A 26,235-nucleotide genomic window follows, 5' to 3' on the forward strand; every position below is an offset into this window, starting at 1 on the left:
TGGGGGCACTTTCCAAGCATAAGGGAGGCATAACTGGCAACCAAACCTCAGGACTCGGCTAAATCATAAGAAGGATTAGAGGAGGACTGCCTTGCTGCACCAAGGGACCAGCAAAGGGAGGCTGGATCGACAAAGACTGAACTTGGTGGGTAGCGAAAAGAGGGACTGTGTCTGCTGTGTCCTGCTCAGGGTGAAGCGGTCTCCAGAGCCCAGTCAAGCCAAGAGAACTCAAAGGGCCAACTGACTGGCCTCCTGTTCTCAGCACAGGAACACAACAGCTGAAGAAGCCTGCTGGGGCAAGTGTTTAGCCCAAAGTCTTCAAGTTGCTACCGCCACCGTGCAGTACTGAGGACCAAGACCCAACATACAAGAGTTGCACCCGAGTTCACTGAGCTTGGGAGTACTGTCGGAGAGTTGCTGGGACCCTCAGAAGGAAATTTATCAACCCAGGAAGGATTGAGCTGTGACCGCGACAACAGGCGACTGGTAGTCCAGTGACAACTACATTTTGTCCACACCAGAGAGGACTTTGTGGGACATAGACCCTGCTACCAAGACCGCCTCACCATCTACCTGGACGGAGGAACTCCTGCAGGAAGACCCCGGTCGACCGTGTTGCATCCGCTGCATCCTTGGAGCATCTTCAGCATCCTTCATCCCTTGCATCAGGACCACTCCATAGGAATCTATTGCAATGCAAATAAACTGTCTGGAACTGTTGAAGGACTGCTTCGCCTTTGAAGGTAACTGTTCCTGAGGACCTTGCTTTTAAGTGTCCATTTCACTAATTTTGCCAAGGCTTTATCGCAGTTGAGTGAAATTGCACTGAGTTACTATTGTTTGTTAAATGTATATTTCCAAAACCATTTGGTGGATCTCTTTAGTTCTGGTGTCTAAAATCTTATTTAAAAAAAAAAAAAAGTCTATTTTTATAAATTAGTTTTGTATTTCTTGAGTGAGGTGTTGATTTCTTCTGCAATTGTTTTGGTTCTGTTTAAATGCTTAACACGTGATCCTCTGGGTAAGCCTCCTCTGGGTAAGTCTAGCTGCTCAGTGCCACAGCTACCTAGGGTTGAGCTGAGTGTTTGACAGGCGAAACTCAAGGGTCCTAAAGGGGTTAGTAAGTGTGTATCTGATAGAGACATCTAGCCGCAGATTCCTTAACTTAGAATATCCCCGGGCGTCAGACTGGATCCGGAAAACTTTCCGCAGCAGCAGCACCTCTGCGCGCCGGGCGGCTGTGCTGCATGGCTCCGTCCTGATGTCGTCCACGGACGTGACGTCAGCGGAGCCATATATGCCCCTCCCAGCGCGCTGATGTCAGTTTTCTTCTTTTATGTGTTCGAACGTGGATCCTGGAAAACCAGCAGTTCCTTGCCCTAGTTTTTGGGCCTTCTCGACACCGTGGGTGTCGGGGGTGGGGGGTAACAATGTGCAAATGCCTTCCGGCTTTAAGGCTTGTGACGCCTATGCGCGTTAGATGTCTGGCACTGACCATCACCTCATATGTATGTGGTGCCTCGACGTGCACCACGACTCCAAGGACTGTGACGCATGTCAACGGATGAAGCCGAAGTCCTTGAGGGAGCGGCGCATGAAATTGCTAGCCGCACGGATGTCCGGTCCATCTCCCTCCCATCGCCGCTCTTCTTCTCGGAATTGGGCTTGTTCCCGATGTCGCTCCCGCGGCCGCCGCGTGACAACAGGTAAACGTAAGCACAGCCGTCGCTTACGGAGATCTTCCACTACCCGTGCCTCTGCTGCCCATTCCTCTCACAATGAGCCGGGTGAAGGCATACGGCATCCTCCGTATCACCCTTTCCGGGTGTTGGATCGACACGTGCCCAAATGAAGGCCTATTCTAAGGAACCCCAGGCTTTTTTTCAGTCACCCCCTTTCCCTGGTGCGTCTTTGGGCCGCACAGAGGTAGCAGGCACTGTTGCCGGGTCATCGTCTGCGGATGTTTCCCTGGCGCCGGCTGAGTGCGTCGACTCCGATTCCGGAGCCGACCCGACGCCCACAAGTCAGGGCCTAAAGCACGGCCCTCCCCGCCATTCAGCGCATAGCCCTTAGGGCTCCCTGCGCCGAAGTCGGAGGCGATGCTGGCGACAGCGTCCTCGGCGCCGGGTACTACCACAGGCTCTGTGCCGGCGCCTTTTACTCTCTCAAGGGAGGTTGTCGGCGTCCCGGCGACTCCACTACGGCACCGATCGATGTCAATTCCAGCATCGAGCCGGCTTCCCTTGATGTTTGATCCCCTCCCCCACACTCCTCGGGCGGCTGTGGGTCTCCCCCGCGGCGTCCATTGACTCCGGGGCTCCCATTTACGCCTCCTCCTGTGGATCCTAGGGCTTCCCTGGACTCCTCTGATCAAGGGGCCAGGGTGCAAGTTCCTTGTGTAGCCTGGCCTTCGGGTCAGTCTCTAACTTCGCCACTCTTCATGTCCAGTGGTAGACTTAGCCTTCAACCGTCTCCTACTGACCATTTGTTATCACCTACTCGGATGGCAATTGAGTCTAGTGCTGCCTTCGCGCGAGCTATTCATGGGGCGGTCGCTGTGCTTGGCCTGCATCCTCCTATGGTGCCTCTACTTTCTGATCCTTTATTGGATCTGCTCCGTTTGGAGCCTATTGAAGTAGCACCTTTGCTGCCCTTCAGGGACTCACTATTTGATACCCTGCATGGCACTTGGTCCAGGCCTTTTTCGGGTGACCTGGTTGATCGGGCTATTGCCCGTCGTCACCGCCCGGCACCAGGTGATCCTCCTTGTCTGTCTCTTCACCCGCATGCTCAGGGCCTAGTTGTCCAGGCAGCTTTTGATTTGCAATCTTCACCCTCTACCATTGTTGCCTCCCACGAGGGAGTCTCGGAGGCTGGATGATTGTGGTCGCAGCCTTTTCGCCTCTGCTAGTGCAGGCCTCTGGGCTTTAAATACAGCCTGTGTGTTTGAACGAGCATCTGCCGCTCTTTGCGACTCAGTTGCTCACCTTCTCCCTTCTATTCCAGAAGGGTCACGTATGGAATTGCTACATTCTTCTGCATGGAAGATGCCTGGTGCAGTTTTCCCTTCGGTCTTCCCTGGATGCAACTGACTCTATGGGACGCTGTGGCTTTACGTCGCCATGCTTGGCTGCACGACAGTCGCTTCCCTGATTGTAGGAGAGTAGGGTCTGCTTCCTATGGTCACCCCCACTTTTTGCTTTTGCTTCACTGGTTTTCGACTTAGATGTGGCTGTGGGCCTGCTAATCAGACCCACAGCCCAGCTGTTCTCTCTCTAAATTCATACTATGTACGTTGGGTACATAACCCAATTGGTAAGGATCACCTTATAGGGCATGGGTGTACCCTAGGCCTACCAGGGGCTGCAGCATGTATTATGCCACCCCTGGCTGGCCTCCCATCATGACACAACTGGCTGATCACTCAGCTGGGGCAAGGTCGTGTAATCACCCCTTGCTTAGGTATAGTATTCCTATACCTACCTTATATATAGACACATGGGTAACCTTTCAGCCACTCCTATGGCAGGCCTTAACAATCCTGAAGGCAGAGTGCGTGGTAACATGTGAGATGGTGCTCTAGCATGAGCTGAGCCTGTCTGCAGCTTTCGGAACCATGTCCTTATAGCGGTTCTATGATATCGCCTACCATATACTCTTAAGGTGCCTTATAATCCTCGCGGTTATGGTAACTATGGTTTGGCTTTATCAAAACATGTCGTGTAAGGTGTCTAACACTTTGGAATACTACCCCCACACCATTTCTGGCGATGAGGATAGTATTCCCCCCTTCTAGAGGGAGAAGACATGTTAAAAACCTGATACCTGGTTAAAGTTAACCAGAGCCCCAGCATCACAAAATGGATGCTGCTGCCACGGACACAAGTCTGACCTCCTGCTGCTGGGAGTCCTTCCAGCGAGGGAGGCTTGGCAATAGGTTTCCTGCCTTGGGAGGTGCTAGCACCACCCTAGACAGGGCTTAGTGTATTGGGGCAGGGAGGGATGAAAGAAACAAGTCACTGCCTGGGGCACACAGGGTGTCCCATGCATAGTCCGGTTCAAACTGGTGCTGGGGCACTCCAGCCCCAGTCCTGGCGCGAAACTGGACAAAGGGAAGTGGGTGTAATCACCCCCCTCCCTGGTCCCACCCATAGGCGGGACCTAGCAGGTAACCCAGCCCCCCAGATTAGTATAAGAGTGGGAGCTGAGTCCCTAGGACTTTGGATTATCCTGAACTGAAACTAGACACGAAACTCTGGACCTTCGACATTCGACGACAAGAAGACTGAAGAATCTCCCTTGTGGCCAAGGAGTGGCCACCCTGTGCAATCAGGCACCAACAAGCGACCTGCCGTTTGCTTTGCCCAAGTTCTACGAGGAACCGACTGCAGAGCCCGACCAGTGCCTTGACCTCCAGACTTCTCCGACTCTGATCCACAGCCAAGCTGAGATCCGTGGTGGCGACGAGAGACGTGGGACCGGCTACCTGGGAAAATTGGCGAGTAGCTTCCAGCGCAGCTTCTGAGGCATCCTCGAAGTTGTGCTCTGGGTATTGAGAAGCCCCAACCCTGAGCACGATCTGCACCGAAGATCAGCCCTCAACACTCCACGAGTTCTGCGTGGGTCCCTTCTGCATTTTCCTGCTCGACGCGTCTGTCCGGTTGCTTGCCCGTTGGCCCGTTGGGTAGTAGCCTCAGTGACGACGAACCCTTGACTTTTCACCGCTGGTTTGGCTCCTCCAGACTGGCCCTTGCTTCCCTGTGAAAGAGAAGCACCTCAGACGTTCCTGGTCTGCACCTGAAGCAACTTTCCATTTCCGCGTGCGTTGCCTTTGCCAAGGCTTGTTGACTCCAATCGGGACGTCGACTCCGCCAGCAGCAAGATCCTTCGTGGGACAGCTCATACCCTGGTTCTAGTCGTCCTCGACGCCTCCTGGTCCACGCAGCTGCAGAGACAAGCTTCAAGACATATCCTGTGTTCTGCACGACATCGCCTGGTTCCTTCCTGGTTCCACACAGTCACCGGCTAGTGACCCAGACGTTGTCCCCTCTGCTTGCAGGTGTTCTTCCTTCAAGATCCATCCTTGGATCCAGCGGACATCTTCCTCCTGGCCGCCTGCCAGCATCTGTTCTCCAGGCATCCATAGGATCCAGCGACGACTCCCGACACATCTTCACACCTATGCACCCGTCTCCTGTGGTTGAGCTAACGCGAGTACTCCGGTGCTCCAGTGGATATTGACTATCCAAGTGTCTAAGTCTTTAGTTGCTTCCTCCTAGTTACTTCGGAAGGGTCTCCCTATTTCTAATTGCTACTTTCCCATTGACTTTAATGTAACCCGCATGTGTGTTTCCACACTGCACACGCTTCCCGTGGGCCTCCCACTTCCCAACCATTGGTAGGGTAGTGTAGCCCCAGCGATTCCCTAGGCCCTAGGCCTACTCCCTGTTCGTGACGTGGTACTTATACCACTTTCTTAGTATATGGTTTGTGTGGTCCCTGGGCCTAACTGTATTTTTCCTGTGTAACTTAACGTATGCTACTTAAATTGTTTGTACTTAGACCTCTGAACTCATAAAGAGTGCTGAGGGTATATGTTAGAATAAATACATTCTAATTTTATATATATCTGGTGTGGTGTCCTTTCATTTGGTATTCAAGGGATTATAATGGTATAACAGCTGGCTTCATATGCCATACAGAGTTTAGCCTAAGACTGCTCTTGACCATGCCACCACTAGGATTGCTGATCTATAAGGTTGACTTTACAACCAATCACCATAAGGGTTGTTTGGACTGATACAAGGTGTACGCTAGAACTAGTGACATCATATATCAGGGCAACTGCTCACACTGATCATATTGGGATGCCCTCAGAGATCTTCCGTTCAATGGATTGGATCTTTTTGATCGCCATGCAGATTCGGCGGTCTCCTGTCTTTTGTCCGGCCTGCGATAACTCTTGTTGCGGTGTTCTCTGCCTTATTTTCCGGGACCCGACCTGATGCACAGGTTGGGTTGCGGGACTGGTTACTGTTCATGGCTGGTTATCTATTTCTCAGTTTGTTCTGCGCAGCCGGTTGCCTGCTTCCTTTCTTATCATTCCTCTGACTGTGTGCTTAGCCCAAGAGGACACCCATACGGGTTTGCCTTACCCTATGTGGGGTATTTTATGGCATTTGGTTCTGCCGTTGTCTTGGTACGCTCCTATGGAGTCTGTGAGCTGCGGTCCTGCTAAGTCCCTTGTCTCTTCTTACAGAATTCCTCGTATCACTTGCCTTATTGCAAGTTGGGTTGGTCTGTCTGTATGGTATCGGGATCTGGCGTGGGTCCCGTGGCGTGTAGTGTCTATCTTTCACGTCTGGTGCACCGCCTGGTTGTGGCGGTTCCTTTGCACACGGCACCCTGTTTGCCGCTATGCGGCCTGTTTCTTTTTGCCGCTATGCGGCTTGCTTCTTGTTGTTCCTTATTGGTGCACCTGCACCTTCCGGTTGGTCCTCCAAGCTACTGGTTTAGCAGAGGTTGTCTGTTATACGTGGTGACCGCTTAGCCTATAGCAGTGTCCTTAATACATGCTTTTGGTGGCCGCTTCTCCTATATCAGTGTCCTTAATCCCTGCTTTTTCCGTATGGGGATTTCCAAGCTTTGCTTTGGTTCATGCTGTGAACTCTCCGAGGGGTGTGTTTTCCTTGGATGTTCGCTCCTTCCATTCGGAGACCTTTACGTCTGGCCTCACTTTTGCCAGGGTAGTGCCTCGTTTTTTTCCAACTGTCTTGCGGGGGGACTATTGTTGGGTCACGTTCCCTCCTGCTCTGGCTCCCACCGGTGCTCTTACCCGATGGGTTTGTGCAGGCTCCCTCCTTCATACAGTGTCCGTGGGTCCGGCCCCGGTCTGGTTATTCCGCCAGTTCTTAAGGAGTCTGGCTGCCTGGTGCCCTTTTTGGGCCGCTGCCTTCTTGCAGTTGGGTTCCCTGTGGGCTGCTCTGCTGCCCTACATGAAGTCCTTGCGTCCTTCGTGTGGCTCCAGGGTCCACACAACGTGCTTGGGTTCCTTCCTGTATTTGCTCTGGTTGGTAACGCCCCTTGGCTGGTAATCTGCCTTAACATATTATGGCACCATCGCCTGGTCCTGGTGTGTCTTCTACTTTCGTGCTACTGGCATCTTGCGCCATAAATTGGCATTTTGCCACTTATGTCGCTCATGTCTTACTGGTGCCGGTTTCCACAGAGCTCCTTTTCACTGTTGTGCATATCTGAAAGAAACACGTTAGTTAGATTCCTCACCTTAGAATATCCCTAGGCATCAGGCTGGATCCGGAAAGATTTTTGTAGCAATACCCCTTGCGCGTCGCTTGGCGTCTTCTGCGGCTCCGTCGTCCACACCGGAATGACGTCGTCGGAGTACTTAGACGCCGCCCTCGCGCGCTGACGTCAGTTCTTTTTTCCGCGCAAGACAGCGCCGATCCGAGAAGAGCTTACCCTTTAGTCAATTTTTGACTAAACTTTTTTTACTCTTTTTGGTCTTCTGTCGACTCGACTCTGGTGCCGGTAGGATTCCCGGGTTTAAAGCCAGTGACTCCTGTCATCGACTGATGTCGGTGACGGACCACCGTCGCCGGTGCCTTTAGTGCCTGGGGGCCGACCACGATGCGGAGTCGTGCCCCGATTGTCAGGCCTTGACCTCGAAGGCTAGGCGGTCCTGTAAGCTTCTCGAGCTTCGCCACTCGGCTCCGTGCCGCTCACTGTCGCGGTCCAGGAGGAGGTCCAAGGACCGTTCGTGGAGCCGCAGTCACAATCATCGCTCGTCGGGCTTGAAGTCTTCGGGTAAGTCGAAGCGATCTAAGAAGTCCAAGATGCGACACCGCTCTTCGGACTCCCCTCCTTGGTCGCGCGACTCGGCCGAGGGTCAGGGTGGTTCCATCCCCGCGGCTCCGTTGGAGCCGCAGGAGCCGCGTCCGTCCCCATACCCTCCGGTCCCTGGGACTGACGGGACTCCGGTGGAGGTCAGTGCCTTCCTCTCGGCCATGAGGGGCCTGGCTCCGCCGTCGACGCCTGCCGGCGGGCCTTTGGGCCCCACGGGCTCGACTGGGCGACCTCGCGTGCCAGCGGCTCCGCCCCCGGCGCCGTCGACGACTTCGGTCCCGACGCCGCAGGTCCCCGAGGGATCCAGGCCTGGATCTCTGGCGGCGCCGGTCGACCTGACGACGCCTCCTCCGCCGGCGCCGACACCGGTTCCGCCCCTGGCGCCAGCTCTGCTCTGGGCACCATGAAAGGTTATCTTTCTGCAATCTCTGCTTTCTTACGGCTTCCTGATCAGCCTTCTCTTTTCAAGTCCCCTGTTGTTTCGCACTTTCTTAAAGGCATTACTCACATGTTTCCTCCTGTCCCCTTCGTAATGCCTCAGTGGGATTTGAATCTTGTCTTGACCTTTCTGATGTGCGCTCCCTTTGAGCCCCTTCACAATTGTCCACTTCGTCTTCTGACTGTTAAGACTGCTTTCCTGGTTGCTATCACCTCAGCTAGACGGGTGAGTGAGCTCCAGGCTCTGTCATCTAAGCCTCCCTTTCTTTGTGTTCATCCGGACAAGGTTGTCCTCCGGACTCGTCCTTCTTTTCTTCCGAAAGTGGTGAACCCCCTTTCACATCGGGCAATCGGTCACTTTGCCCACCTTCTTTCCGCCTCCGCATCCTTCGAAAGAGGAAGAGAGGCTCCACCGTCTGGACCCAAAACGTGACCTGTCCTTTTATTTGCACCGCACCAGACAGTTCTGGGTGGACGACCAACTTTTTGTTGGATACGTAGGTGCTAAGAAGGGGAGAGCCGTACACAAACGGACCATCTCACGGTGGGTCATCTTGTGTATAAAAGTTTGTTACTCCTTGGCGAAAAAGGACCCTTCTGTTGGGCTGAGGGCCCATTCCACCCGGGCCACGGCGGCGACTACTGCCCTGGGACGGGGAGTTCCCTTGCAGGACATCTGTCAGGCGCAACGTGGGCCTCACTGCACACGTTCGCCAAGCACTATTGCCTGGACAGCCAAGTCCGGAGAGATGGCTTCTTTGGCCGTTCTGTTCTCCAGGACTTTCTGGTGTGATCTAGGTTCGCAGAACCTCCACCGGGGTTGGTATTGCTGGGGTATCTATTCTAAGGTGAGGAATCTAACTAACGTGTTTCTTTCAGATGAACAAGTTACTTACCTTCGGTAATGATGTATCTGTAAGAAACATTAGTTAGATTCCTCACCGACCCACCCACCCTCCCCGCTCTGCGAACCGACATCTAGGGTTAAGGTCATTCTGTTCAGGGTCCTAGACTTTTTGGCACCAGTGTCGGTCTCTTGCATGGCTCTGCGTTCCTGGTGCGGAATGCTATGTACAAGAACTGACGTCAGCGTGCGAGGGCGGCGTCTAAGTACTCAGACATCATTCCGGCACACGACGCCAGCGACGGACGTGGAGCCGCAGACAACGCCTGGCGACGCGCAAGGGTATTGCTACAAAAATCTTTCCGGATCCAGCCTGACGCCTGGGGATATTCTAAGGTGAGGAATCTAACTAACTAATGTTTCTTACAGATACATCGTTACCGAAGGTAAGTAACTTAGGTTAGGCCGGTATGCGAGGGGTCTGTCCTACCGGCTGCCGTCTCTCACGACTTGGCTGAGATCGCTTCCTTCTACAAAACTCGCCATGTCTGGGATATGGTTTCTTCTCCATGCTGGCACTTTCTGGGTAACGGACAACCTATTGCCTCTTCTGTCCCACGAGCCTTTGCGGGTACAGGTTCCTCAGTGTTCTTTCACACTGTTTTCTTGGTCGACAGGTATTTGTTTTGGCTTCTGTCTCTACTTCAGATCCTGGAGATCTTTCCCACTCTGTGTGGATTCATCGCCCTCTTTCAAGTCATTAACTTTCACTTCGCAATGGCCATTCTGGCTCTGGCCTTGTTTTTCTCAACCCACTTTCCATAAATGGATTCTTTCCTGCTATTCGTGACGGCTTTTATTGCCTTTGCCTCCCACTGCTTCCGCTCCTGTTAGAGCGTCATGCTCTGGTGGTTACCTGCGCTCTTTCCTCATTATGGTGTTAAGTCACCTTATGGACCACTAAGTTCTTTCTAGAACCTTGTGGGATTCAGTCGCAGACCCTCCTCCTCTGTGGGTATGGCTTTGGTATCTATTCTAAGTTAAGGAATCTGCGGCTAGACGTCTCTATCAGATGTATGAGTTACTTACCTTCGGTAACGATGTATCTGGTAGAGACATAGTCTAGCCGCAGATTCCTTAACGCCTGCTCGTCCTCCCCGCTCTGCGAGGACCTTTTCAGGTTGGGGCCTTCTATTCTCACCTCCCTTATGGCTGCTTGCCCTTTTGCAGAGTGTCATACCCTCTTCGCCCTAAGACTGCTCCCCTACTCAAGAGTGAGTGGTGTGTTAATACTTTGTGTGTTCTTCCAAGCCATCGGCCTGGATTATACGGTGTGGAATCCGTTTTTGGGTTTTTCCCGTCGTCCCTCATTCCACTTCTCAGTTGCCTTGGGGTTTTTGCCACCCCTGCACCCTTTTACTTCAGATCTATTGGCTCTCTACATTTATGAGTCTTTAATTTGGGTTCCGATGTCTCTTTCTGGTGACATCTTATGGTGAACTTTCATTACTCTTCTGTTCCACACTTGTTCACCGTCACGTTTTCCATTCTGGATGCGGTCTTCTATTCTCTGCCAGGCTGTATTCCACATCCTTGTCTTCCTTTAATGTGGAATGTACCTTCGCTTGTGCAAGGTGGCTTTTCAGAGCTCTGCTCGGTCTCACCTGTCCATTTTTTCTATTTCTTCATCATTTTTGCACACTGTTCCCATTTTCTCACAGTTTTTTGGTGATGGCTCCGCGATCTAACACGGGAAAGTTTCTCAGACGAAAACTTACGTCAGCGCGCTGGGAGGGGCATATATGGCTCCGCTGACGTCACGTCCGTGGACGACGTCAGGGCGGAGCCATGCGGCGGCGCCCACCAGCGCGCAGAGGTGCTGCTGCGGAAAGTTTTCCAGATCCAGTCTGATGCCTGGGGATATTCTAAGTTAAGGAATCTGCGGCTAGACTATGTCTCTACCAGATACATCATTACCAAAGGTAAGTAACTCGTACTACAATGAGAGATTTCACTAAAACACTGTATGATACACCCCATTTCCTCACAATTATGCATTTACAAATGCAATATTTTCTGATGAAGGTGCTAATTCGACTGATCTGCTGGAAAATCCTGCAAATTATTATACCCTCCCCCCCAACCCTAATTTCCTCGGAAACCAGGAGCGCCATTTGCCGCATCCCCAAAGGTTCATCCCTCAGCCCCACCCACTTTAAGATCTACATGACGCCTCTAGCTGACATTCTCACAATACCAACATCATATCCTATGCTGACGACACCCAGTTCATCATCTTGCTTTCAGCTGACCCCAACACAAAGAAGACAAACGTCCACAAGTGCATGAAGAACGTCACAGCCTGGATGAGGGAAAACTGTCTGAAGCTCAACATGGACAAGACCAAGATGCTAATCTTTGGCAACCATACCTCCCTCAGGAATGACACCTGGTGGTCCGCTGAACTTAGACCCAACCAAACATCAAAAGACCACTCCCACAACTTTGGCATTATCCTGCACAGAAATCTCACAATGAAACTACAGATCAACAGCATCTCCTGGGCCTGCTTCCACGCCCTTAGCATGCTCGTAGAACAGTCACGCAAGTCCTAATCACTAGCTGTCTGGACTACTGCAACGCACAGTTTGCAGGAACCACCACCGAACTCATGAGAAGGCTTCAGATGATACAGGATTTAGTGGACAGTCTAATCCTCAACCTACCCAAATGGACCCACATCACCCAGCACCTGAGGAGCCTTCACTTGCTCCCTACCCAGAAAATGTGCCAATTGAAACTACTGACACACACCTACAAAGCCCTCTACGTCCAAGGACCAGCATACATGAACCACCGCCTGAACTTCCAACAACCATCCAGAAATCTTTGCTTTACCTCCCTAGCCCTTGTACACCTCGCATCCACAGCAGCGAACTGTCCTTCCCCCACCGTGCTGCCAAGACCTGGATCGCCCTCCCCTTCCACCTCAGAACATCACCCTCCTTGATAGACTTCAGGAAGAGACTCAAGACCTGGCTCTTCGACTAAGCCCAGCAACCCAGTGCCCGGATACCCTCACGTGTGATATACCGATTGATGGATTGAGTGACTGAAGAAAACAGACATTGGTCACGGACCCGCATGTGGTGTGGCTGTGGTATCTGGGCTTCGGCCACGACTCGAAGTTGTGCAATAAATGAATGCATCTGAAAGCAATTTGGGACTGAGAAATGAAGTTTGACGCCAGCAAACATACGAAGCAGTTGTGGCTCTCGCATAAGTCAAGATTCCGATCTCAAGGCTGTTCCCTCGATCAATCAGCTATGTGGTCACAGATCTCCAGTAAGTCAAAATCGAACTCCAATCACAAATATAAGAAAGTGAACTGGGACTTAACCCCATCCTGTCACTGTGTATCCAAAGGGAATGCGTGATGTGAGTCAGTATCTCTAGGTCACCAATCGTTGCGCATATTATCCAACTGATCCTGTTGCGCCCCGAGTTTCCTAGGCCATCGGGAATGCTCAAACAGATTGAAGCCTTGAAAGAGACAATGCTGTAGATTTTGGGTGCTGTTCTGGCTCCCTCTAGAGTGCCTTTTGGTCCCAAGGTACTGCAGGGACCTCCAGTCAGGTTACTGCCAGCAAATCAGTCTTCAGCACGGTCTGTTCCCTTGGGACCTGCTTTGGGCCAAATACTAACTCTGATAAGGTTTCCATTCTGGCTGCAAGACCTGCACTGGGCCAGGCATATCGACTCTGGTACGGACACAACGGTTCCAGTATAGTATATGGTGGTAATTCTAATGTTAGACACCAAACCAACTTCGGCCCGATCTCAACCATTGTGGTGATACAAGGTTACAAAAGCACACTTGGTCCACCTATAGCCCAACTCTGACACAGTGCCTCTACCAGGGCAGACATGCCAACAGACTCTCCATTACCTTTTTGGCTCCAATTTTGAGTAAGGGACGCCCCAGAATGGGGATTGTGGTGGGGAGGGGAATTATTTTTCCCCCTTCACTGCGCAGAGGAGAGTTTTTACTTAAATTTATAAGAGGCCAATGGGCTTGATACCGCCTCCAAGGTATGGTGTGTCTCCCCACTTGGGACATCAACAAAAGAGAGTGCATCATTTACAGTAGTGATCTGTCAGGCAGCTGAAGTTCTAGATTTAAAGCTGCCTTTAGTTGAGATCAAAATTAATGTCTTCACAGCAATTCTGAATTCTGGGTCAGCAACGTCTGAGCCAGTGCTCGCCTTTAACGAGACCCAGACCCAATATCTTCATGGGCACTTTGTCAAAGCCCTGCTCCTGTTCCACTGGTGAACATCCTACCCTGAAAAGCCTTGTGAGTAAAGACTTCACCCAGTAAGGTGAATCTACGTTCATTCCCCATGACTCCTCCAGATATGAAGTCCAAGAGAATTTTAGTGTTTGGCACACACATGTTCTCTTCTGCCAGTCTGTAATTGTGATCAGTAAATGGTGTATACTTAAAGAGTCCCTACTTGTATGCCCTCTAAGATAGGCCAGTGTGATCTTGACTTCGGTTACAGAAGACCCTAGAGCGTCTTTGGCTCAGACAATCAGTGATTAACATGACCTGGCCAAATATGTGATCCACGCTGGCCTAGATACTACTGATTGCCTTGGAAAAGGCACCAGTGTTTTGCTTTGCCAGCACTTGTAGATGCGTTCCACAGGATTCTCAGGTGATATAGAAGCCTCTAATATGAATATGCCTTTTTGATGGCTCACAACTTCTCGGTGAAGAGGCAGATTCTGCCTTGGGGTGCTTTAAAGAGAGTAGAGCCATGGCACACTCGCTGGGTTTTGTTGACCACTGCCGAGCAATTCCCTCATCAGGTCAAGAGATTCAGGGACTACTCTGAGGGATTGATATAAAGGCAAAGTCAGTGTCCCCAACCAGTAGGGCAAGCAACGTGCAGGGCAGAAAGGGCATCAGTCTTCCTATTGCCTTTCTTCTGCTTTAGTTTGCCCTTAAAGGCACACACCTGTTGTGTCATGGACAAGATTCAGCCCTTCCTTTCAGAAAGGTGAAACATCAAGTCCGACAGATGGGTCCTACAAAAATTGATTAGCATGGCTATGCCCTACCAATTTTTTTTGCCTTACCAAAGTAATTTTCTGAGGAAGTTACTCTCCAAAGGAGCTGTTGAGATGGTTTGGAACTGAGAAAGAGAAGACTGTTGTTACTCTCGCTACTTCCTTGTGCTGATGGAGGAAGGAGGTCTCTGGCCTATTTTGGATCTTCAAATTCTGAATGCCTTCATGCGAAAGGACAAATTCAAAAGGGTCATGTTGGCACATTACCGATCTGCTCTGGATGGTGTCCTTACACCTGCAGGGTGTGTATTTTCATGTTCCAGGGCTGCAGTCCAATAGGTGTTATCTGCGGTGAAAGGGAATGCAGGAGCATTTTCGATTTGTTCTGCTCCCCTTTGGCCTCACCAGTACCCCCAAATATTTCTGGAAAGTGATGGTGGTATTCACTGCCCACCTTCGAAGATCAGGTATACCAATTTCCCCTACATCAATGACTGGCTATTGAAAGTGGGCTCACCACAGTCAAGTCGTAGACTACCACCAGACAGTGGCAATCCTCCTGACACCATTGGAGTTCACTGTCGAAAAGCCTAAGTTGCACCTGAGTCCTTCATAGAAGACTCCCTTTCATCAGAGCTGTCCTGGACATAGTGCAGGGTCTGTCCTCCTCCACAACTAGTCCAGTACATTTGGGCAATAATACCATTGCTTCAGCCACGGTCCGAGTTCAGAGTAAAAGCTATTTTGAGGCTTCATGGCCTCCTACCCCGTGCATCCGCCTTACTGGCTATGCCAGGTGGCATATTTGGGCTCTTCAATGGAATCTAAAGTTCCAGTGGGCCCAACATCAAGGAAATAATCGGCTGGTATTCAATTTTCAGAGGAAACGGCTCATGAGCTGGAGTGTTGGCTGCTCAAACGTAATTGGTCGAGCGGCATCTCCCTTCCCCAAACAGAGCTGATGGGCGTGTCACTGCTGGTTTATAAATGTCAGCTGTTGAAAGAGGAGACCAGGGGACTGTGAACTCTGACGGAAGCCTGGCTCCATATCAATGTGTTGGTGTTGTGTGCCATTTGTCTAGCACTGAAGGCCTTACTTTCATCCATCAAGGGGAGGCAGGTTTTCATGGATAACACTACCGCCATGTGGTATTGTAACCAGGGCTGAGTAGGGTCCTGTGCCATGAGGCTCTAAACCTCTGGTGTTGTCTAGCGCAACAGTTTCTCAGGTGGAATGGTCCTTTATGCCAGAGTGGATGATTTAAGCGGGTGATTTCTGGCAGATCACGAATGGTGTCTACGTCCTGAGGTGGTGTAGGGCAACTTTTGGCAGTGGTAGGGACCGTGGATAGATCTTTTTGCCATTGCAGAGATCATGCCCTGTTTAGAGATTTGCGTGTTGGAGTCTCCTTGAGAACATTCCATCTGGATTGGAACACTGAATTCCGGTACTCCATTCTGCCCTGGCCTCCAGCTCTGAAAAAGGTGACTGTTGCTCTAGCCAACACCAGAGGTTTAGAGCCTCCTGGCACAGGACCCTACTCTGAAAAAGGTGACGAATGACTGGCCCCAAGTGCTAGTGAAAGGAGATTGGAACAGGAGAGTGTGGCACATGCAAAGTTTGAGCATGTGTCCTCTAATCAGGCTACCACTTAGGGAAGGATCTTCTGTTGCAGCAGCAAGACAGGGCTGTCCACCTGAATCCACCTGAATCTGCTCCATCTACACCTCCATGCATAAAGATAGAGTGGCAGCTGTTTTCTGTTTCATCTACTGCCTAAAGTGGTGGATGTCATCTTTGCCATTTATGCTGGGCAAATGTGTGGCATGGGATGACATCCGTAAGACTAAATTCTTTACAAGCAAACCTTTCTGATACCGGTGCATAGGAGACCTTTAGTCGTCGTGCAGCTCTTTTTCAAAGCACATACTCGTGCTTATTGCGGCATACGCCTTGCGGGAGTGCGCAGCGGCGCGTCACAAGCACAAGTATGTGCTTTGAAAAAGAGCAGACTGCTCCGCCCAGCGCGCGCGCACCACACGCGGGTGCACCCCTGACGAAGCTTTGCTCGATGATTAATTTCACACAGATTATTGCGAGGCTTGTAAGTCAAACTTGTTTTCTTGGTTTTGTGTTTTCAAGCACTCCCATATCCAAACCCCTTCCCCCTTCGTTACTTCTCACCCCAGTCCCTGTATAATCTTAGCCGCATACCCGCTCCATCTCCTTCCACCTGCCCTTGTGTCGTTTCTTCTCTTCTTTTTTGTTTACCCGAGGGTTGCGAGGTGTCGTGCTCCTCAACTCCTCAGGATCGGGACGATGCTCATTATGGTCCACCTCTCGATAGCTTCAAGTCTGAGAGCTATTACAGCGCAGATCAGTGAAGCGATCGAGCGAGGGAAGGAAAAGGAGGGGACAGCAGGGAAGGAGACCTGTGAAGACACAAAGGCTATATCATTAACATCCAATGAACCCCAACATCCTCTACCCCTACACCGTTTGATGGCTTAAAAGTACTATGAATAACCACCTGTAAAGAAAAATAAGGATGTGTGTAGTTCCACTGGTTCCTGCTCACGTGCTCCACCCAAGAACCAGAGGCTGGCAAGACAAGACGTCGTCACAACAAAGAACACACACGCAACACTACAAGGGAGAAGACCGCGTTCGTTTCAGGCATTTACTGTGTGTTAGACATCCTCTCTATGTGCAACCCCTCCTCATTGGTTAATGTACCCAGATTCTTCTCTGGTATGGTATCACAGAGGGTTGTATGAGACCGACTTAGCTCATCCACAATCCCCTGCTAAAATGGATACATAATAAGAACATAATTAGCAAGCTCAAATCCTTGAGTTGGTATATTTCCACACGTAATGTTAGATTAAGTGCTCCATAAAACAAACAAAGGTATTTTCTGTTCACTCCTGGTGAACAAGTCGTGTTTAACCCACATGGTACTGTAAATTTTGATATGGCTCCTATCGCATGCCCTGGCACTGGTATTCCTGCTACTCGCAAGAGCCCATAGACGTGTGTCTCACCAATGAGGAGGAACACCTAGTGCACCTGATTAAACGCAATGCCAAAAACAAAACGCTCGTGCCCACAAGCGAAGGTCTTGACGGCTATGTTATCCAGCTACAATCCCCCTTTTTCCTATTTCCTTTACATACACTTTTCCCAAGGCTGAGCACGTCGGTATCTGCTGTGGTGCAGTTGCACCCTTACCGTACCGGCCCAATGTCTGCTGAAAGATGATCCTGACCGGTAAACTCTCACCGGGATTTTTACTGCCAAAATCCACACGGGGTGCTCGACAATGGCTCCGTACTCTGATGTCTTCGCTGGCTGCCACACTTGAACTGTGAAGGGGGAAATAAGAACCGCAACTGCAAAACAAAAGGCGTCTTGGAATCCAGAATACTCTGCAACGCCGCCAGGGCGAAAGTGAGCTATGAAGCCTTCCGCTGCTGTGCGCGCGTGCCGTGCTGCCTCTAGCGCTCATGGGACATGTAGTCTTTGAGCGTTTCCTGCACTGTTTGCGGATAAAAACGGGCCGTTTCCGCTCTCACTGCGGAAAACAGGACAGGGCTCACGCGAACCCTGACACGAGGCTTGTAAGTCAAACTTGTTTTCTTTGTTTTGTGTTTTCAAGCACTCCCATATCCCAACCCCTTCCCCCTTCGTTACTGCTCTCCCCTCACTCCCGTCCCTGTTTAATCTTAGCCCCATACCCGCTCCATCTCGCTCCATCTGCCCTTGTCATTTCTTCTCTTCCATATGCTCTTGTCAGTTTCTTTTTTGTTTCCCCGGAGTGGATTGTGTCAGTCATGTGATAGGTTGGCTGATGTGAAAACCGTGTTTATTTGAGCAGCAGGGTCTACTAACATGGTTGGCTTTGAAGAAAGCTGCAGCAGCAGCTGCTGGTGAGTGCTTGCTGAGACAAAACGAGACAAGACAGTGAAGGAGCTGCATGGGATAGATGAATGGATGCCTAACCGTGGGTTTTCATGAAGTGCTGCTCACGTAGCCATTTTGTTCTTTATCGTCATACATTTTGCTGCAGGAGTCGGTGGTATTTTGTGCAGAGCCCTCGATTGTGCCGCTTCGTCACCAACATTCCGCTGCAGTGGGGAGCCGCCACCCGTACCATCGGTGCTTAAACTCTGCAGAAGCAGGTCCACAGAATTGAATGCTGTTACAGACGGAGGGTGGCAAGAGAAGGGTGGGAGGATGGGTGGGTGTAGGGGGTGTCAAAGGATGGGAAAACACGTGCAGTTTAGCTAATAGTGAAGCCCCTCTCCCCCGCAACACTTAATGCCTTTTGGAGGCACGTCTTACGTGTTTGCTTTCATTGTTATTTCTTCATCTTATTTTCTTTTTCTTCATTTTTAGGTCTTGAATAGACAGAGCATGTGTTGTCTCTTCGAGACATTTTGTTTACTTCCTAGATAATAAACATTGGCCAAAGCCAATAGCTCTCGCATATGCTAAACCTATTGCCTTGCCAATGCTTGTTATAGCCAATCGTGGAAGCGAGAATGTAGGCGCCTGTGTCCCCTCCTTGTTTACAAACTTTCAGGCTCTGTCTTTCTGTTACGAAGTAGATAAAATCAGCCCCGGTGGCACAATAGAATTTCCTCCAGCAGGCTTTTTGACAGGCGGTTAATCACGCTATGTCTCGTTGTCTACCTAATGACACTTGTAATGCGCATCCTTTGTTAACTGCTTTTACAGGGGAAAAAATAAGCGGGGAAGGAACAAGTGTGAGGGGGTGGAAGCAACACAGAGTGCTTAAAGTGTGCAGATGTGAGAGAGGAAGACAAGGGAGAGAGCTAGAAAACCTGTGCAATCCTTTGGAGTGATGAAAGACAAAGAAAAAAAGTTCCTTGAATTTGAGCACTGGAAGAACACAAGTCATCCACTCAAAAGGATGGTAAAGAGGCTATGCGAAAGGGGAGGGACAGGCAAAACAAGCATTGGCATAGCAAATAGTTCTCACTTTTGGGACCTTATAAGTATTTAGTTATGCAGCACCATATCCTTGGTTCAACAACATCAACTGTTGCATGGCTAAACACTTATAAGGTCCCAAAGGCGAGACCTATTGGCTATGCCAATGCTTGTTATTTTATGTTTGACCCAGCCAGGTCTTATAGTAGGCACCATTGAAAGTTATTTGCCTTCACTTTCTGCCTGTCTACGTTTGTTGGACAGTCATTCTTATTTACATCCCCTGTAGTGATGAGATTTTTAAATGGTCTGAAACGCCTTTGTTTCTTGTGTACATTATTTGAGCAGATGCATAGCTGCTCGCTGCATCTCCTGGCTTTGTTTTGGTCAGACTCACTCTGAGGCTGTTGCTCCTCAAGGCCTGCATCCTGCTGGTAACACATACCTGTCAGCATATGCGGTCTCTGCAGAGGGACCTGAAATCTCAGTGAGCGCAGCATCAGTGGAATCTCTCTGACCTGTTCCTGATCTCAAAGGGAACTACAAAAGACCGGTAGTGTGGGCTGACAAGCCGCGATAGGGTCAGCAACAGACCCCTCTCCCTTCCTCACCCAAAACTGACTGTAATGAGAGATACTTCACTCTTGGATTTGGCGCTGCCATCTGGGAAAGGTGGAAATCAGAGGACTCTGGTCTCTGCATTAACTTGCAGCTTAGGGCAATTAAGTTGGCATTAAAAGCCTTTCTGCCTTTGATCAAGGGACGTCTAGTGCAGGTGTTGACGAACACCACCTGGTATTGATACAAAAAGGGTGGGGTGGAGTTGTGGACCCTGTGTCAAAAGGGCCATGTGCCTCTGGGCATAACTGGAGCATTTCCCTGGTGGTTTAAAGTCTGGCAGGCCACAGCGGACAAACTCAGCTGTCAATGCCTAGCGGATCACGACTGAATTCTCCATCTGAAAGTGGTGGAAGGTCTTTTTCTAGATGTCGGGGGGTGCCTCCTTTCCCCCGCAACCCGTCCTCGGACTCACCTGTTTCACCTCCCTTCTTTCTTCAACAGTCTCCGGAGAACTGGAGAGGAGCGACGCTGGCGCCATTAACGGCGATAAACGAGCGCTGGCCCTTTCAGGACGGCGCTTCCTTGGAGAAGGATGACCACGCCCCCTGTGACGTCGCTGGTCCGGATTGGCGGATTCTCTCGAGAAAGGACGCAGCTGCGGAAGTGTCAGGGAGATCGGAGGAGGAAGGAGGATCGAAAGAGAGAGGAGAAGACGCGGAAGAGGAGAAAGGAGAGCGGAACAGCGGAACCAAGAGCGAGAGACGAGCCCCGAGAGCGGAAGGAGAAGCGGAGAGCGGGCCAGAAGGCGAGGACCACGCTGCGCCCTGCCAGGGACCCGGAGGTTCCTGGCTCCAGCAGGTACGATATCGTATCCTGGGTCCAGGGAACCGGGCTGAGGAAAAAGGAGGGGCACTTCGTGGTAAACCGTAGACGGTTCATCTACGGATATCACTGTTGCGCACAAGTGTTGGTGGTCGGGTCCTTGACCTTGTAGTACACTCTTTTCGTTTGGTGTCCTTCACGAGCCCTGCCCCTAGAGTAACAGCTCATTACTAGCACCCTAAGAGGAGTCTCTTTATTTTTGTTTTCATGTGCCGAGCCGCCCTTCCTCACCGGTGACGTAACCAGATGAAGCAGGAGGCCCCATAAGGAGGACTAACAAGGAGGGAATCGTCTTGAAGCCGAGAGACCCAGCAGTTCCTGTCGTATCAGTCCCGTTGTGCACATAATCTGGACAAGTTTCCGAAGATTACAATAAACCCTTTTCAAACTATTCGAGTTCAACGTCATTCTTTACGCTGCCCAGGGAGAGAACACCCGACACTAGAATAGGGAGAACCTTGGATTAGTTCTACTCACCACTGCCGAGAATGCATGCCAGAACGGCTGCTTGCTGGAATTTCCGATGCAACTCTTAGTCGGAGACGCTTTAGCTCAGGATTGGTCATGGAGAGTATGGTATCCCAAACTCCTGATCTCAGGCTTCCTTTCTGCCGATATCACTCCTGCCCAGAGTACTCAAGAAGATCCGGTGCAACTGGGCTCAAGTCATTCTTGTGGCTGAGGATTGGGCATGGAGAGTATGGTATCCTGAACTCATGAGCATCGGTCCTCCAATCAGGCTCGCCCCTTTGGAAGGATCTGCTGTCGCTGCAACTGGGCCTGGTCTGGCATCCGAACCTGAAAACCTGAGATTTTGCTGCACCATTTGACAGTTTTTGACCTTCCTACCGAAATCTGCAATGTTATTTTGGCAGCCAGGTGTCCCTCAACCAAGACAGTATGCACCTGCTGTTGGGACAAAATTTGGTCTTGGTGTGCTTCCAAGAATTTTGACCCCCTGTTGCACCCCTATCCCAAGTTGTGTTGTTCATACTTGCCGTGGCTCAGCAAAACTTTGCTTTGGGCACTGTTAAAGATTACCTGTCAGGCTTTTCGCTTTTTTTTACGGTTGTCAGGCCAACCTTCTTTGTACAAGTCACAATGGGAGACTTGTACAAAGAAGGTTTCTAAAAGTACTCCCAACACCTGTTCCCTCCATGACCATTCATCATGCCCCAATGGGACCTCAGTCTGTTCTTGATATTTATAATATATGCACCCTTCAAGCCTCTTTACAACTTTCCTCTCCAATTACCCACCATCAAAACGGCTTTTCTGGTGGCCATAACATCAACCATGAGTGTCAGTGAGCTGCAAGCACTTTCTGTGCACCCTCCCTAAACGACATTCTATCCAGACTATCAGGTAGTGAGAACCCTATACCTCCTTTCTCCCCGAAAGTGGTGACACTTTTTCATGTGGACAAGACCATCACCTAGCCTACCTCTTTGCTCCCCCTCATTCTTCCAAAGAAGAGAGACTGCACCATCTGGACCCAAAAAGGAGTGCTGTGGCTCTACTTTGATCATACCAGAGAGTTCCCTGTGGACGATCAACTCTTCGTTCGGTACATTGGTGCAAAGAAAGGAAAGACTGTGCAGAAATGATCCATTCCACTTAACGATGGATCGGGCTCTGCATTAAAATCTGCCGCACACGGGCCAAAAAGCAACCCCCTGAGGGGCTGCTAACTCATTCCACCAGAGCCAAGGCAGCCTTAGCTGATGGAGTACATCTCCCAGATATCTGTCAGGCTGCAACATGGGCGTCTTTGCACACACTTACTAAGCACTACTGCCTTGACAGTCATGTCTGCGGCTAGAAATCTCACATGAACAAGTTACTTACCTTCAGTCACGACTTGTGTGGTAGAGACTCTTATCTAGCTGCAGATTCCTTACTGACCCTCCTGCGCTCTCTGCTCTGCAAATGGATTTCTTCACTTTCGGTACCCTTATGAGGTCCTTAGTGCTGCACATCAGTACATTAGCAACCTTCGAGGCTTTGTGCTTCTGGCGTGGAAAAGTCGCTAAAAGTAACTGATTTTAGTGCACTGGGGTGATGCCTATATAGGTACCATGCACGTCACCTCCAGGGTGGCCGACGCAGACCCAAACAATGCTACCTACCTGTGTGCAGAGGTACTGCTCAAAATGTTAACGGATCCACTCAGATGCCTGGAGATAATTCTGAGGTACGAAATCTGCGGCTTAATAGTCTCTACCAGATAAGACCTAAGCGAAGGTAAGTAACATGTTCTTCAGCCTCAATCCCTCAAGATGTTTGCTTGTTCTCCACTGCTGAAGCCAGATCTCTGAAAAAGAGAAATCTGACATTTGAAGAAGCTATTTCTGAGGAGTTGCCTACATTTCCAATACTAAAGAGACCTAGGCAGAGAGACACAAACCCTTTTCCTCATCCTCTGCCAAGACCTGTTTATTCCCCATCATCACAGTCACCACAGCTCTCACCTTCCCTTCCTCACTCACACAGAATGATGCAGATCAGGATAGTCACTCGTACTGCCAGATGATGTTGACAACCTGTGGTAGGATTGCAGTGTGGACCCTTAGCATAACACCACTTTTTAATTGTACCCAGTGAAAGCTTCATCGCCCGACAACACAACAACATAGCACATTGTCATTCAAGAGCAGTATACCACCATAAAGTGAAACAGCATGTCGGAGGAAGAAGACTTCTTCCTGCTGGAGACCTTGTCGATGAACAGAGATGTCTGTTGAATTACTGCCCTTGCTTAAGAGCATGTCCAAACAAACAAGGGACCGTTTTAAGCAGGCTGTCATGACAAGGGGGCTTACACCTGGAATAGAGAAGAAAATGTACTGGCGCTTGATGATCGAGGAGTTGTATATCGCATGCCTTCAAAAACAAGGAAGCATTCCCACACCTCAGTTGTCAGCTTTAGCACACTTAATGTGGCAGTGGACGATATCCATCGGAATCGTGGGCTGGCAAAATTTGATCTGCAAGGGAGTAGCTTGGACAACTGTATGACTACAAGCGTCCCTTCCTCCTTTAAGCTCATCGGGCCAGATTTCAGCATAAAACATATTTAAAAAGAAAAAATACAGATTGGGTATCATATTATATGTATATTTTCCTTAACACTTAAGAAGACCTATTTTGATGTCACTACCAGGAGTTGTACTAGGGATCAGTATTATGGTCCTGACAAAGAGCCTTGGGGTAATGGCTTGAAACATGTTGCCCGTGAGATACACTCACATAGACGTGTGCATCTCCTTTCCCTGTTTTTAACAATACCAGCAAGAGGATTGAATAAATATTTAGTTCCAACTTAACCAGGTATTTTTAACCCCTAAAGTAGACCCTCCCACTCTTATATCTATTGCTTTATAGTATTCAACTTATAAAGTGCTCTCACACTTATGGATGAACTGCTCAGGGATATTTGTCTACGTATTTCCTCCACTACCTCTAATTTAGTGAGGAAGTTGAGACAAATGTCCTTGATGTTCATTGCAATGCTGTGCTATGTAGATTTTTATAGTGTGCTAATCACCCTGAGAGTAACCTTCTGCTTGCTGGTGGGTAGGCGGGGGCCTGCCCGGAGTTAATTGTAGAGTCATTCTTCAGCTTCTTGGTGAATTTGAAGAGCGATGCAGTGGACCTGATGTGTTGTGGGAGGTTGTTCCAAGCCTTAGGGGTGATGTGTGAGACGGCTCAACCTCCCGCTCTGTACTTATGTTTGCGGAGAATGTGCACAAGTGAGAGACCAGGTGCATGGAGAGTTGGTGCAAGCGGCTGTGCATGTTGAGGTAAGCAGGGCCTATGTTGTATAAACCCTTGTTGGTGTATATGACGAGTTTGATGTGAGTGCATTTGTGTATGGGGAGCCAGTGGAGTTCCTTGAGGTGTGGAGTGGTGTGGGCGCATTGAGGGAGGTTTGGATGAGTCTTGCTGCGGTGTTCTGAATGGTTTGGAGTCTGTTCAGGAGCTATTTGTTGAATCCCTTGAAGAGTGCATTGCCATAGTCCAGTCTGCTTGTTATGAGGGCTTGTGTGACTGTTTTCTAGTAGCCACTTAAAAGGTTTTCTCAGCAACTTCAGCTGGTGGAGGTAAATGTGGTGACTTGCCCGGGTCATGTCCAATTTTTCATCCAGGATGATTCCCAGGTTTTTGGCATGGACTGTAGGGGTTGGGGTAGGTCTGAGGTCTTCAGAGATCCAGGTGGAGTCCCACTTGGAGATTTTGCTTGAGGCAGTTGGACCTCATCCACGTAGCTACTGTGGTCATGCAGGTGTTGAAGTTGGTCTTGGTCGCAGGAGTCTTGTCTGAATGGGAGAGTATGAGTTGGATGTCTGCGTAGGAGTGGATGTTAATGTTGTGGGATCTGATGATGTGAGCCAGTGGTGTCATGTAGATGTTGAACAGGGTTGGGCTAAGAGATGAGCCTTGTGGTACTCTACAGATAAGATTTCTGGCTTAGCACGTGTAGGGTGTCATGCTGACTTTCTGTGGTTTTTTTTTTATTAGGAAGGAATAGATCCAAGAGCGTTGTCATTCTACATTGATCACACAAGAGAGTTCCGGGAGGACAATCAGCTCTTTGTAGGGGAATGTTGGCATTAAGACGGAGACATCAGTGCAGAAATAGACCACCTCACGATGGATAGTACTAGTGCATAAAGATCTGCAATACATTGGCCAAAAAGCAACCCCCTGAGGACATTCGTCCTCATTATACTAGACCAAAGGCTTTAACCACTGTTAGCTTGCGAAGGCCCTGTCCTGGACTTCTGTCAGGCAGTAACGTGGGCATTGTTAACACACCTTCATGAAGCATTACTGTCTAGATGATCAGGTCTATCGTGACGGACACTTTTTCTGTTCAGTCCTGCAGGACTCTTTAGTTTGATTTGTTTTGCAGACCCACCTCTGGGGAGGTATTGCTTGGGTATCTATTCTAAGGTAACAAATATGCGACTAGAAGTATTGTCAGATGAACAAGTTAATTACCTCTGGTAACGCCTAATTTGGTAGGGACTCCTTCTAGCCGCAGATCCTCCCCGCTCTGCAAACTGATTCAGTACGGTCACCCTTCTGAAGACCATAGCAATCCACACCAGTATGTCCGCATTCTTCATTGTGCTGCTCTTCTGGCATGAAAAGAAACTAGAGTTAGAATTCTGGAGTGGTGCCTATATAGGCACTGCGCACTTCACTTCTGACGCGGATGACACTGACGTGGACCAGAACAGTCCCACCTACCAGCACACGGGTACTGCCCGAAATTTTCCGGTTCCAGTCTGACGTCTGGGGAATATTCTAAGGTAAGGAATTTGCATGTAGATAGTCTCTACCAGGTAAGGCATTACCGAAGTTACGTAACTTGTTCTTTTATCCATGTGGAATCCTTTTTGGTCTAAGTAAAATGATATCTGATTGGCAAATCGAAGAGATCATTTTAACGGTATTCTTTTCTTTCTTGACCAGGTGGCATTGATAAGAATGTGGTAAAAGATGTGTGCCCTCCAAATGCTCCATCATTAGTTCTCACAGAGCTAGGAACCTGCTTGATGAAAGAACCGGTAAGCTATAGTCAATGCATAAGTTGCTGAAATGAGAC

The 26,235-nt window shown here is 49.8% G+C and overlaps 1 protein-coding gene across 1 annotated transcript in view; it reads left to right on the forward strand.

Moving 5' to 3' along the window:
• LOC146816480 (exportin-5-like) overlaps window positions 1–26,235 on the forward strand; it is a 1,728,456-nt gene that overhangs the window by 1,553,178 nt on the left and 149,043 nt on the right. The window contains exon 28 of the mRNA XM_085610324.1: window positions 26,103–26,197. Within this exon, the coding sequence (XP_085466450.1) occupies window positions 26,103–26,197 (95 nt within the window). The remainder of the gene's footprint in view (window positions 1–26,102; window positions 26,198–26,235) is intronic.

This window comes from Triturus cristatus, chromosome 6 (genome assembly GCF_964204655.1).
Source record: "Triturus cristatus chromosome 6, aTriCri1.1, whole genome shotgun sequence".
In the NCBI taxonomy this organism is placed as follows: Eukaryota; Metazoa; Chordata; class Amphibia; order Caudata; family Salamandridae; genus Triturus; species Triturus cristatus.